This window comes from Rhinolophus ferrumequinum, chromosome 18 (assembly GCF_004115265.2).
Source record: "Rhinolophus ferrumequinum isolate MPI-CBG mRhiFer1 chromosome 18, mRhiFer1_v1.p, whole genome shotgun sequence".
Classification (NCBI taxonomy): Eukaryota; Metazoa; Chordata; class Mammalia; order Chiroptera; family Rhinolophidae; genus Rhinolophus; species Rhinolophus ferrumequinum.
In genome coordinates, this window is record NC_046301.1 from 27,949,331 (window position 1) to 27,964,121 (window position 14,791).

Sequence of the window (14,791 nt, forward strand, 5' to 3'; positions counted from 1 at the left end):
ATGAGGTGTTATCTGAATCCTGAAGAAAGTATAGGATATTGGCAAATAAATAAAAAAACCACCCTGCCCACCCCACTGCCATTTTATTGGTAGGAGGCAGTAATGTGCATGGCACATTTGGGGACGACAAACAGTCTGTCCTTGGACCAGCTCTGTGTGAGGCTTTAAGTCAGACTGAAATTGGAACAGGCAATGAGAAAGGCATCATTCTGGGCACACACAGTGACCAATTTTATCTGGAGCTAATAATATAAGTTATGAGAAGGAACATAATAGAAGATTTAAAAAGAGAAACTGGACTGAGGCAATATAAAGAGATATTGAGTATCTGGATTTTGTCAGGCAAATTGAATTTTCTTGCTATTTTTCAGCTTTATGGAGGTATAGACAATTGAATTTGTTTCAAGGTTTTTTATGTGTACAGAGCATGCATATCCCAAAATCTCAAATGTAAAGTCTAAAATGTTCCTTTAAACAATTACTTCTTTTAAACTTCTGCTTATGTTATTCATAGATTCATGGAACTAGTTCAAGCATCCTGAAAATATTCTACGGCTGATTCCTCTATTTTTGGCAGAATATACTTACATTATCTGTCCAATTTTTTGAAACCTCCAGAGATTATTTTAGTAACCCAATCATTGTTTGATAATCCTTGTAGTTAAGAAATTATTCCTTATGACTCACATGAATATCCTCCCTGGCATTAGTGGACATAAACTGTAACCTCTTTTCCAAGATACTCCTCAAAAACAACAACAATCGCAACATTTCAAGAGATACAACAGCTGCACAGTAATGTCTCTGGTAATGTCTGTCTACTTCTAATATCTCTTGAAATCAATTAGAATAGCTCTACTAAAGATGAACCACCACTGAGGTAATTAATTGCCTAGTGCATGCGTTGGGAGTCTGCCAGCGTGGACTATTCCCAGTTATTCTGCACCAGTGCCTTAGTCCTGGGTTGCTCAACCTGGGCTTTATTGACATTTTAAGACATGTAAGTCTTTGTTTGGGGGAGCTGTCCTGTACATTGTGGGATGTTTAACAGCATCCCTGGACTCTACCTATTAGATGGCCAATAACATCCCCCACATGTCGTGACAATAAAAATGTCTCCAGACTTTGTCAAATGTCCCCTGGGGTCCAAAATCATCCCTGATTGAGAACCACTGGCCTCATCCTACCTTGTTTTGAAAGGTCTAAAGAAAACTAACTAGTATTACAGATCAGGGTTTGTTTTTATCTATAGCTAAGAAATCAAATTTTCACACATTTGAATTATCTCTAAATAGCTTTGGATTATTTTTTATTATTAATGAAATACTTTTAAATACTTTTTTTTAAAGTCCAAATTTTCCTAAGCATATAAACTGCAAAGTAATATCTCTCCTTGCTTTTGACGTTATTGGTCCCACTTCCCAAAGATGACCACTGTTAACAGTTTCTTGTTAATATATCATAACTTTATAAATGCAACTGTTATATATCCTTTATTTTATGTAAATAAGATCAAACTGTATAGACGGTTGTTCAATATACTTTCTGTAACTTAATGATATACCTTAAATATCTTGATCAATAGATGTATATCTATGTCATTTCTCAAAGTGTATATATACACTTTATATATAAATATAAATATATACATCCATAATTACACCCAATAAATTAACAATCCTTTATTACAACTGATATTTTTATTTGTTTTGTTTCTAGATATCTGAAATAGTTATTGATAATCATCACTGAAGATAGAAATTATCTTTAAAAATAAGTTGATTGAATATAGGGAAAGTTTGTCTTTGTATCTTTTGAAGGGGATTTTGTTTTGGTTTTTGTTTATTTTATTTGGTGTTTTTCTTCTAGCAAAGTATTTTAGCAAACTACTTTTGATGATGTGAGTGATTATCTCAGAAAATAGGAATATTGCTTAGTTTCCATATATTGTAAAAAGGATTTCAAATGCTGAAAATAAGTTATAGAATCCAATGAAAACTCTTAACCTTAGTGCTAACACAAGTCATAGCTGTACAGAATCACTATAAACATTTTAATTAAATGTACTCACCTACTTTATTTTAAATTTAAGTGAGCAGAACTGCCTTTAGTGCAGTGACTGCATTGGTTTCAGAGCAGCAATGTTAAAATTTTCCATTTTAACATTTAATGTTGTTACAGAATAGGTTTATAATTTCACTGAGTTGATTTTCATGAGTTCCCTAGACACAATTGTAAGTGCTTATGCATTTCTGTCAAGATCTGTCAACAAGTAAAAGCTAAGTTTTATTCCATTAATGATAAATCACTAGGTACTTAGCTTCTAAGAAATGTTTATTGAAACACTTAAGGTTTTAGTTCTCAGAGAAGGATTCAAGATTTGGATGTAACCCAGGTCAAATCAGTCTCCCCCACACAAAAAAATGATAGCCAGCCACAGCATAATCACCTTACTGTATGGAAACTGGTACAGTTTCCTCAAAACCACATTATAAAAATGTTTCACTGTACTTGCTCTCTGGCTTTGGCCCTCGAATAACATTGGAACCCAATTAAGCCAAAGAAAAAGTTACAATAGCTGCACAAAGTCTAGACCATTTTTTCCTTCTCTGTGCACTACCGTTCACAGAGACCCCTAAAACTCATATACACCACATACACATTGTTTTAGTCTTCGAGGGATGACAGTAATTCATTCTCTGGCAGAAAAAAGGAAGTCACTGATATTCACTCAATACTTGTGTCTCACTTGGCAATCAGCATAGGTGACTGTTCCTCTATTTCTCCATCCACTAATCTCGAAGGATTTCTAGGAGAAGAAAGAGATTTAAGAGCTTCATCAAAAATGTTTCTGCTGGTGCTATTAAAGCTATTAAAGATTTTTTCCAAGTTACTTTAAGCATGACTTGAATAGTTATTTGAGTTCTCATGCATTGGAGTAATTTTTCAATTAGGGTGAATTTTTAGAAAGTTAAGTGATACATTTCTTAAATTATGAGTGATATTTGTATCAGATGAGAATATTCAATTCAAAAACTGTCATCACAAAAATTTAATTTCAAGTACCACTTAAAGCAAGGTGCATTTATGTCAACATTAAGCATTAACTTACACCATGCTAATGTTACCATAAGCAGAAAGAATAGGACTATGGGGAGAGAAGGGGAGGAAGGGTAAGAGGACGTAAGGGGAGACAAAAGGGGGAAGAGATGAGATCATCCTCAAGAAAAAGTGCAGCTACCAGACTGGCCAGAACTAGATTTCGGTGGCCGAGAACAGATCCAGGACGCCATTTTGCCCCTCAAGGTGAACTTTAGCTAATTGTAATGGATGATAATATTATTAGCTTTGCGGTCAGGGAAAAGCTCCACCCCCTGTGTTGCCTTGACAGTTCCCATAGAGCCCAATAAGAACAAAAGTCTATCCTCCAACGGGAAGGAGTGGTCAGTGAGGACAACCTAGGAACCCCACCCCTAAGTCTTGACTATTTTATGCCTTCATTTTTAGTGAAATTCCCAAGTCTCATTGTTCCTCTGGGCAGCTGCTTCTCTGCAGGCCTGACTGCTCTCACCATCTTTAGAGTGTACTGTCCTTTTAATACATCTGTCTCTTGCTTGACTTACTCAGTGCATCCTTGAATGCTGTCCTGTGATGAATACCGAGAACCCTTTTCTGGCAGCACTAGTAGAGCCACATACTTCGTCACTGTCATATTGTCAGTCATCCACTGTCCGCTGCATCACTAGAGCGCTGCTAAGTGTTTGCATTCAGGTCTGAGTCTATTTTCCTCCCCGATCTCTGTTGAAATTCTTAATTTCCTTGTCTCAGTGCCTTATAAATTCTCAGTGTATAAACATAGTCATATATATTTAATATATCATTGATTGTGGTCAGAAAACCTTCAGGAACTTATTTAGAAATACATCTACTTCTAAGCTACATATTTTCCCTGTGAAATAAGCCTAGCAACATTTGCACTAAATCTCATTTTCTTAAACTTTTCTATCTCATCTCTCCACTCCTTATCTGAAAAGAGCTTGCTACCATCTTAGGAGTAAATAAATTTAATTTAAAAATAAGCAAAAAGTGATTCAAATGAAACCATTTTCTTCCTCCTATCCTCATCCTTTGTACTTTAATGCTTGGTTTTGTGTTTGCACACACACACACACACACACACACACACACAGAACACACACACAGAGATTAAGTTAAAAGTATTGCTGTCTCCATTACGCTTCACATCCAAAAATCACTGAACCTTCCTTATTTATAGCCAAACTACATACAGCCATCTAAACAGAGATTCTCAGTGAAGAGTAGCCTACCAGAATAGAGAAATGGATAGAGTGAGGTATGCATGGTTTAACATACCATTGACAATATTTTAATATAAGTTTATATTTGGAAAAATAGTCCTTTCTTAATAGCTACAAAAAATAGTGCTGGACCAAATTATCTTGGTTGGTGGGGAGCCCCTAAATATATATTAGGTTGGTGCAAAAGTAATTGCGGTTTAAAATGGCGGTTTAAAAATATTTGCAAAAACCACCATTACTTTTGCACCAACCTCATACACTATGAAGCAAAGTATATATTTACCTCTATGAGAAATATCAGAATCTCAGGAAAGGTATATAAAATATGTTTGATCATTACAACAGGGCGTTTGAGAAACGTTTGAGAAATCTTGGATTTATATGAATTCGACAACAGGCTGCTGTAAGTCATCTATACAAAAATGAGTTTTGGGGGTGCAGAAAAACCATAGGCATATAAGCGTGTAATTGAAGAAGCAAACCCAATGATCAGTGGTTTTAAAACTTCTAAATACACTTATTAAATACATTTATTATAGAAATCAATAAGAATAATGAGGTCAAGCTGATGAACACAAAAATGTTAAACTAGTTGTTATGAGTGTAATGTGACAACGGTAGTAACATTAGCCTCAACACAGTTTATGTGTTCAGGGTCAGACAAATATTCATGCACGCAGCGCCATCTGTCTCTCGTATCAGGAAAGCTGACACCTCCAGGATGTCCTCAGCTGTCAACTTCCCATGTCTCCTCGCCAGAACTGTGCCTCTTAGCCACCCAGAAGCAAAGGAACTAGCAAGGAATACGTTTTGCTCTTCCAGTCTCTATAATTGAAGGGCAGCAAGAGAGAAGAGTTTGGGAATTACTATGGAATCATCAAACCAGCAATGTCTACCATGCTTGGGTTTTAAATGATTGCAAGTTTATTTTACCAACAAATTAAAAAACCTGGTTTCCTTAAGTCTCTAACTTCACTTTACAAACCTTATTGTTCTATTTATGAATCTTAAAAAATAAACCACCTTCGCTTTGTACTTTATTAATATTTAACTGAAGGTGAATAAACTGAACTCCTTTTAGCAATTAGTTCCTTTCAAGACTAAGTTAAATAGGTTGAGCTATTCTAAATAGCATTTTATATGTAATGATTGATTTTATTTTAAATATTTAAATGTTTGCTTAAAAATGCTAGAAAATCCAATAACACAGATTTTAAGTTTAGTAAATGTTAAAGTCTCTTAAATATTTCAATACTATTTATTGACTGAGTCAAATTTTCTGGTAACATAAAATCAATTTTAAATTCAATTATGTTTATTTAAATTAAAATTAGTAAGTTAATTGCCTAATTCTCTCTAACATTTAAACACTTAAAAACACTTTATATTCCCAATGAGCACAGATTATTCCTATATTAAAATACATTACCAATATTATACATTTTATTAATTTCATTATCTCTATGTTTAATTCTAAAATTTATCACCGTTGAAAATACCCACAGCCATTAAAGGGACAGTTTTACCATACCGGATGAACAGAGGTTTCGTCTCAAACAAGCTGAGGTTATTTTAGGGCCAACAGTTTTTTACCAGGACACAGTATGTGGAGTTTCTTATGTCCAGGATGACTCCACCTGAAGCTCTAACAGTAAGGAAGAAACTCCAAGTGCACACCCTTCAGTGGCAGTTAGTCTGAAAGTCTACATTCCTGAAGTTTGAGTTAGATCTGTGTAGGGGAGGGGAACTTTTCCTCTGCTCTCTTGGGTTCAGTGCCTGGGGCCTGCAAGTTAAAATGACAAAAGGCAGATTAATTAACAAGAGAAAAAGTGTATTTGTATGCATCACAACAGGAGCTAAATGGGAATCTAACCTACTAAATGGTTAAAGTTAGGGACTTGTATGACTGACTTAGGGAAAAGAAGAAAGGCAAGAAAAGGCTTCTAGGGCAAAGAAACAAATTGGATTCTAGGAAAGACAAATAGGTTTTTAAGAGAGGAAAGGTAAGATAAGAAGATTTTTGATAACCTTTATTTATGTAGATGTAAGTAGAATCTTTCCCTCTTCTCCGTGGCCATGAAATTCCCCCACAAAGGAAATTTATGGTAGGTTTACTCTTTGTCTCTTTCCTGGGAGTAGAACCTTCCCAAAAAGGGAATTTATGGCAGCCTCATTTCCCAGAAGTTTCTGCTTTTAGTCAGATAAGGGAAGATCCCAGAAGACTTCCTTCTGCATCTGTTGATTCTCAAATGTCGTTAGCTTAAAATAACCTTCATACCAACTTTGGGGTTCCAAATGGGTTCCCACACCTGTTAAACAATATTTTAAAAAGTAGAAGAAGAAGGAGGAAGAGGAATGGTGGGAGGAGGGGATACAATTATAATTCTCATGCACATATAAAAATAAAATGTCTCAAAGACTTTATTTAACTCATTTACTAGTGAGAAAGCCAGTAAGATGTTACAACCAAGTCAAAGGAGAATACAAAACACACACACACAGATCAATAGGAATGCTGAAATAAATTTGCATAATACATGCAAAAATGACCAAGATCTAATCATCAATGTATCTCACAGTCTGTTTCTGTCAGACACAATCTACATTTCTATAGACACAATCATTTGCATTACTATACATTTTCTACAACTTACGTAGTTTTAAATTCAAAGACAATGTAAGGTGGAAATAATCTAGCCCAGTAAACCTTATCTTGTTTGCCCATTTCAAAGTCTTTTACAGTATTTCCTGTGAAATCATACCTCTTTTATCTGTAGCTTCTTTCATTTATGACCTAATTCAAGTAGGCAGAGTTCTGTGCCCCAAATAAATAGCAGCCAACTTCCTTCACAAATGTCTTCACTATCACATGAAAGTTTTATTCTTATTCTTTCCAACTGACAGGGCCACGATCCTTATAAATACTGTAATGTGTAATAAATTTTGAGTATCTCCTGATTTTTCTCTGACTCTGCCTGCACTGACAACACTGGAGACATACTAAGGACATATGCAGAGAACAAAACAGAAACTTCATGGGCTTAGCTACTTGCTGTACACTGACTGGTCAGTGAACAATGGCACATTCTCTTCACTGCACACTCTGTTCCAACTTTAGTTATCAAATGCAGTTACTAAATGACCAAGATTCAATGCTCTGAGTAAACTGGGGTCTGTTCTTACCAACTTTTTATTGGTGTATCCAACTTGCAGCCTTTATAGGCCCATATGGATGCCAATTAAAATACAAAACTATTCAACTATTCAAAGGTGGCATTTCAACCACTCTTTTTTATTATCATGTAAAATTTTATTTTATACTTTTGCAAGTGCCTTTAGACTTACTTGGAAAGTTTTTTTTAAATATTATCTTTGTCATATATAAAAAGAAAGAATATATAAGTGAAACCAATTGGTTAAGCCTAAAACTTTTTTATGTATTCAGAACCCAACTTTTCTGGATTACTTTTTTTTTCAATTAAAGTTTATTGGGGTGACAATTGTTAGTAAAGTTACATAGAGTTCAGGTGCCCAATTCTGTAACACATCATCTATATCTCATATTGTGTGTTCACCACCCAGAGTCAGTTCTCTTTCCATCACCATGTATTACAGGGTCATAGCCAATGCAGCCAGCTATTCCTCACATTCAAACAATACGTTTTGTGAAAGAAATTCTGCCCTATGTGAGAACATGGATGAACCTTGAGGACATTATGCTAAATGAAGTAAGCCAATCACAGAAGGACAATACCTCATGATTCTACTTACAAGAGGTGTTTAAAATATTGTAGTCAAACTCATAAAAGCACAGAGTAGAATGGTGGTGGCCAGGGGCTGGAGGCAGGGGGCCAGAGGGAGTTGCTAATTGACAGGTATAAATAAGTTTCAGTTACACAGAATGACTAAGTTTCAGAGCTCTACTGGACAACATTGTGCGCTTAGTTAACAATACTGTATTGTGCACTTAAAAATTTATTGAGCGTAGATACCATGTTAAGTGTTCTTACCACAATTATATTTTTTTAATATAAAATGGAAGAACTATAAAAACTCAATAAAACAGGACTTGCTCAGTAAGGTACTTCTGTGAGAACAGCTATTCTCCTGTGTCTTTAGTGTATGAATCCATCTTTTGAAGTGAAGTAGTAATAACCATGGCAGCTTTGGATCCAGAGAGATAATTAGGGGATTATGTTATTCAAGAAATTTTTCAAGTATTGAAAGAAAGGGGGAAAACAAGCACTCCCCTTGACAAGGATGGAAGAGGCCCTCCGGCCTACACAACACTTATATGGTTAAGGCATTGTCACCAATTTCGTGGCATTTAGCCTTTTTTTTTTTCCAGTTTGGGATGATGGAAAATTCTGGAGATAGATAGTAGTGATAGGCGCACAATAATGTGAATGTACGTAATGTCACTAAAGAGTACATTCACAATGTATTAAAATGATAAATGTTATGTTATGTACATTTTGCCACAATAAGAAAATCAATTTCAATTACAATATTGTTTTATGTTCCATCCCATAACCTAATAGTGTCACACATAGTGATCCTTTGGAAAAGCTTACGGGGGTGGATTTTTTTTAGTTGTTCTTTATAATTCCTGCTGCCTGACTGCTATGGCTATACATATGTTTGGAAGAAGGCTAAGTTACTCTGCATGATGAGCATGATCTAAGAGATACGGAGTTTGCAAGAAATCCAAACCCAGAGAAGGCGGCAGCCAGAGAGGCTGGAAAAGGTGAATCCCCACTAGGACCCAAGCCACAGAGACTGTATGAGAAGTATCAGTCTGAAGAGGATAGTTAAAGTAATTCTTATTGAAATACACTCTTACTCTCACCCCTTTAAAATTTTCAAACCATTAAAATATTTAGGTTAGCACACGACAAAAACAGCACGCAGGGGCATTTTGTATAAGTGGTGCTCCACAGAAAAAAAGTGAAAACTCAAAGAAGCTGTGAGACTTGATGGCTTATCTGCCATTTTAACAAAGGGTGACAAATTGTGGAGAAGTGACTAGACCTAAATCTAATTATGATGCAACATCAGATAGCCAAACTTCAGGAACATTCTACAAAATAACCTGCAATTTTCAAAAGTGTAAAGGTCATAGAAGAGAAGGAAAGACTGAGAAACTATTCCAGATCAAAGGAAACTAAAGAAATGTGACAATTAAATGCAAGGAATGGTTGTGAACTAGATTATTTTACTATGAAGGACATTTTGGAGGCAATATGTGACACTTGAATGGGTTCTAAGGTTTCAATGGTAGTAAGATATCAATACTAATTTCCTGATTTTGATGGTACCAGTGTGATTAGTTAGGTGAATGTTCTTGCTTATACACACCAAAATTTTAGGGGTGATGGAGCTTAGGTCAAGAATTTACTCTCAAATGGTTTGGGGTGGGAGGGAATCATTCTTCACACTGCATTTACAACTTCTATTTAAGTTTGATATCACTTGCAAATTAAAAAGTTATTTAAAAACATCACTTACTATTTAAGATTTAGTTTATATCTGTTGAATTATGCTATTAAAATGTAGGACTAATTTCATACAGAATTATTGAAGAGCTATTTCTGCTTCTAAATATAAATTTTAAAGACAGGACACAGTATTCATGAAAAATAAGTTACTTTGAGAAGAGTTTTGAAAAGAGCATGAAAACACAGGCAGTTATGTCTAGTTAAAACATCTTCAAACAGTAATTGTCTGAAGATTGACAATTTATCAAAGAATTTTCTGATTATCTTTTATCTTAATAAATATGTGAAAGTAGTCTCAATGCAGATCAATTTATTTATATGTATACTTGAGGTCTCTGAAATGTATGATGTTCTACCAGTGATGTCCTGTGGAATACAGATCCTTTGTTTTGATCAATTTGTTGAAAAAAAACTGATAAATAATTTAAAAATAATTTCACAAATGGGAACACTATTTTCAACACAGCTTATTATTTCATAGATTCAACTATTTCATTCATCACATTATGTGCTCTAAAACCACCAAGTACAGTGAAAACCTGACGTAAAGTAATTGCTTCTCTATGAGAATACCACTTGCCCCATTATTAAAATAATTCACTGTATCTTACAAAGGGAATAGACACTTTTATTCTTTTTATGTTTTGATGATAGACTACAAGTATGTTTTTTACATAATAACTTTATTGACTGTTCAAACTATTCTGTTTGTATTTCTTTATAATTGACAGTTATTCTGGAAAGTGTCAAAGATTTACAAACTTGGTAAGGCTAATAAGCAACAGAATTATATTTGGAGTCTACAATAACCTTTGAAATTATATAAATCTGAAGTTTTAAAATGGCATAGTTAACTTATGTCCATGCAAAAACCTGCACATGGATGTTTATAGCAGCTTTATTCATAATTGCCAAAATTTGCACACAACCAAGCTGTTCTTCAGTAGGTGAATGGATAAACTATGGTACATCCAGACAATGGAATATTATTCAGGACCAAAAAGAAATGAGCCATTAAGCCACAAAATATATGGAGGAGGAACCTTAAATGCATGTTAGTAAATGAAAGAAGTTAATCTGAAAAGAGCAGGAACTCTCTTTTTGTTACCCTCAGTGCTGTATGCTCAGGGCCTCTCACTTAGAAACTGTCCAAATACTCGTAAGAATGAGCACATGGCATCTGCATGCCTGATATCCTCTATGTCAGGGGTGTCCAAACTTTTTTCAATGTCTTTTACCAAGGGCCATATGCGGTAAAATACACAAACAGCCGGGCCACTCACTCGAGGTGAAGTACGTATTGCCTCACCTGGTTTATTTAAGTAAACTAAATATATTTTTGGAATTTGCTGCGGGCCAATTAACAATGGATTGCGGGCCGCAGTTGGCCCGCGGGCCGCAGTTTTGACACCCCTGCTCTATGTCTTCTTCGTCCTCCTAGTACCAGACCAGCCTAGAATCTGAGCTAATGCAGTAAATTCATGATTTTTAGAATGGTTGGCTGAAAAAAATTTTGAAAGGAAATAAGGGAACTGAGCTAACCTGTAAAGTATAGGCAGGCATTTCGTAGAAAAAAAGAGGTGGGAAGGACATTCCAGGAGGGAAACAGTATGTGAAAAAGCAAAGAGAGGAGAATCCTGGCATCTTCTGAGGATATGGAAAAGAACATTCTGTTACAGTGGAGGTTCTTGGAAAATAGTTGGTGTCAGGCTAGTAAGCAAGGTGAGGGTTGTACGTGCCTGGAGGATATTGGGGGGACGGGGAGGGAACCACGTTTTGCAGTACTTTCGTATTAACCTTTCTTTCCCTTTCTCATCCCAGTTTCTCATGGGAGTGGACAGGATGTCAATTGCTCCCTTGGCTATTTCCCCTGTGGGAATATCACCAAGTGCTTGCCACAGCTTCTCCATTGTAATGGTGTGGACGACTGTGGGAACCAAGCCGATGAGAACAACTGTGGTGAGTGAAGCGCCTGTAGTCACAGCAGGAACCAGAGATAAAGGGCTGAAGGGGACGTCACCGAGACCTCTCGTAACAAAGAGAAATGGAAAAGAGAAACCTACATTGCAATACAAAATATATGTCACTTAAGGAAATCTTACATTGATTTCATTAGCTTAAAATATCCGTTCTTTTCTATGTATTAGTATCACAGTCAGTATTTCAGGAAAGTAGTGATTCTGCAAATACTACGTGTCTTAACCTGTAAATCTGCCCAGTTAAGGTCTGAAGAGGCAGAATGGTGTAGAAATGGAGAATGTGAGTTCTGAGCCAAAGTGCCTGGTTTGAGCCTGGGTATAAACAGTAACCGATTGTGTAAACTTATGAATATTTTTTACCCTATCTTTATCTCAGTTTCCTCATGTTGTAAAAGGGTTCAAAAATTGTAGCTACGCTAAGGGAATTGGGGAAGATTAAATGTAGAGAGTCAGAATAGTGCAGGCATACAGCAGGCACTATTTAAGTGTTACTGCTGGCTCACGGGGATGACCAGGAGAGGACTCAACCCGGAGCAGCGACCAGGTTCTTGTCTACACACGAGAAAGAATTCAAGAGCAAGGCCGATGCAAAAAAGCACAGGAATTTTATTGAGATCAAAGTACACACTAGAGAGGGAAGTGCAGGCAAACTCAGAGAATGAGTTGCATGGAAGAGGTCCCTCCCGCAGGGGTATGTATGCCTCCCGAAAGCTGAAATTGATGACATCCCATTGACATGGCTCTTCAGTTTCCTCCCAGGAGGTGGGATCCTCAGTTTCCTGCTCTGTCTTCCTTATTTGGCTCCTCCGGAACTGTCATGGCACCCAATGCATGCTGGGAGTCATAGTGACTGCAATGTAAATGAGATTATAATGACCTTATAATTAGCTAAATGTCAGGTCCGGTTCAAGGAGATTAGCCTTGGTGCATGAAACTGGTTCTTCTTCTCCAGCTGCAGGCGCGGGATGCAGTCACTTGTTACTTGTGTAACCAGTAAGATGCCTCACGTTGTACCCTGGAGAGGGTGGTCAACTTCCTAGGCTACCCATCCCGACTCCTGCTTTTACTCTTTCTTATCTTTTGTTTACTACGAAGGAAAACTGGGGTCTCCTAAAAAAGAAAAAAAACAATCGTCCAGATTACCTACTATTTAATCATCATATTTATGACCCTATAAAACCAACAAGGAAGGCTTCTGGCCAGTTAGAATATCTGTGAAAACTAGGTTTTCGGTTAGGATTTTGTTCAAATGTCTGAAGCCTCAAAAACACATATTTATAAAAGAACTTTAATTGGCTGGATCTGACTCACTGGAAAAAATGAGCTTTGGTTAATAATGTAAAATAATGAGATTTCTCAGTCATGGGGAAATAAGGTACTATTTTTGGAAGACAACGACATACACAATTCTAAGTGCTGTAAAAGAACTGATACACTGAAGAGGCCTGGCTGTTACCACTCCCTCAAGTATTATAAACTTTTAAAGTCACCACCTTGAAGAAATTACACTTCAGAACACTGTCTCTAGGTGGTGGCCGTAAGTCAAGAATAAGCACACTATCTAAAATGGTGAGCCTAAGCTACAATTACCTTTGATTTAAATGGCTACACATATGTGTTCTCATCTTTAAATATGTGTGTGTGTATGTGTGTTCTCTTCTTTAAATATATATATATTCTATAATATATGTATAATACGTATATACATATAAATATATAAAATATATATAGATATAGATGCATCATCTTAAAGTAACTCAATACTACATACACAAGATTATTTTTTTAAACTGCCGACCATTTCCCCTTCAACTTGCTAGCAATTCAGGCAGGAAGAGTGACCTGAGAGCTCCCCACCAATTGAAATGTTGGCAGGAAGCAGGAAAAGGAACTTGCTGCTGGTAGGAGCAGCAAATTCACCTCCAAAAGTCGTCTCTCAGTGAAACAGATTTGGAAACTCTTGCTTTAGTGCTAAATTTAAAGAGACCAAGTAACAAACATTAACAATCTGTAAAGTAATAATCCTTAAAGTTGTATACGTTTCTCAGCTTTCACCAACCCGCAAATTCGGATGGAAGCCATACGGCATTGGAGCGTAGAGATCAAGCTGGGGGGGCCTGGGCATAAATCCTGGCTGTTTTCTTTACGGGACATGGGAATGACAGGAGTATATCTAGGGGTTGTTAAGAGATTCAGTGAGAGAATGTTTCTAAGATGCATAGAGGAGTATCTAACATATAATTAGCACTCGATAAATGTTAGCTGGTGCATCAGTCAGCGGGAACTGTATTACAAACCTAGTGACTTACCGTAGTAACCTCTTATTTAACTACTAGCAATTCTGTGGATCAACAACTCAGGCTAGGTTTGTCTAAAATCAGCCATGTTGGAATCTCTCATGCATCTTAGTAATCTGTGCATCAGCTGTGTTGCCATACCTGGGACCTTGTGTGAGGCAACCGGGTGACTTGGCTCTGGTCCTCCAGCAGGCAAAGCCAGGCTTGTTCTCATGGGAGAGACGTGGCACCCGGCAGTGAAGCGGAAGTCTGCAGGGCCTCGTCTCCTGAAGATGTAACTATAGTTACATTCATAGAGATGAATTATGTAGATTTGTATATTTGGCCCTAAATTATATTCATTACACTGAATCCTGGTGAATATTAATAGAGAGAATATAATAGACCTATTTCTTTATAGTTAGAGTTCAATTCTGATGACAAGCACGGGCTTACCTTTTGTGAAAACAACACTTAATCAGAACAGAAATCTGGCCAGTGAATCTATCCATAATGGTTTCTTTGTTTCCCCACCTCTTTGACTTTCTTTCTCCCATTGTTTTTATCCTCCTCGCTGTAGGTTTGTGAGCCATCCTCTCTCTTTCTGTCTCATGGTTTTCTGCGTCTCCTGGCTTCCATTTTGACTCTCTACCTGTCCCCCGTCCCTTTTTTTACTCTTCTCAGTTTTCCTTTCTATTTCATACTTGTCTTTTTCTCTA

General features: G+C 36.5%; 1 protein-coding gene and 1 non-coding gene across 9 annotated transcripts in view; both read left to right on the forward strand.

The window, feature by feature from the left end:
* Positions 1–14,791, forward strand: part of RXFP1 (relaxin family peptide receptor 1) — an 87,009-nt gene that overhangs the window by 23,199 nt on the left and 49,019 nt on the right. For 4 of the 8 annotated variants that reach the window (XM_033134501.1, XM_033134503.1, XM_033134500.1 and 1 more), the window contains exon 2: positions 11,639–11,776. The exons of 1 other annotated variant lie outside the window; for it this stretch is intronic. In XM_033134501.1, the coding sequence (XP_032990392.1) occupies positions 11,639–11,776 (138 nt within the window). Of the gene's footprint in view, positions 1–11,638; positions 11,801–14,791 lie in introns of all 8 variants that reach the window. 3 more of the 8 variants (XM_033134507.1, XM_033134506.1, XM_033134505.1) reach the window with 1 other exon arrangement.
* LOC117038614 (U6atac minor spliceosomal RNA) lies at positions 8,537–8,662 on the forward strand. The gene has a single exon (XR_004425704.1). It is a non-coding gene; the product is annotated as a U6atac minor spliceosomal RNA (small nuclear RNA).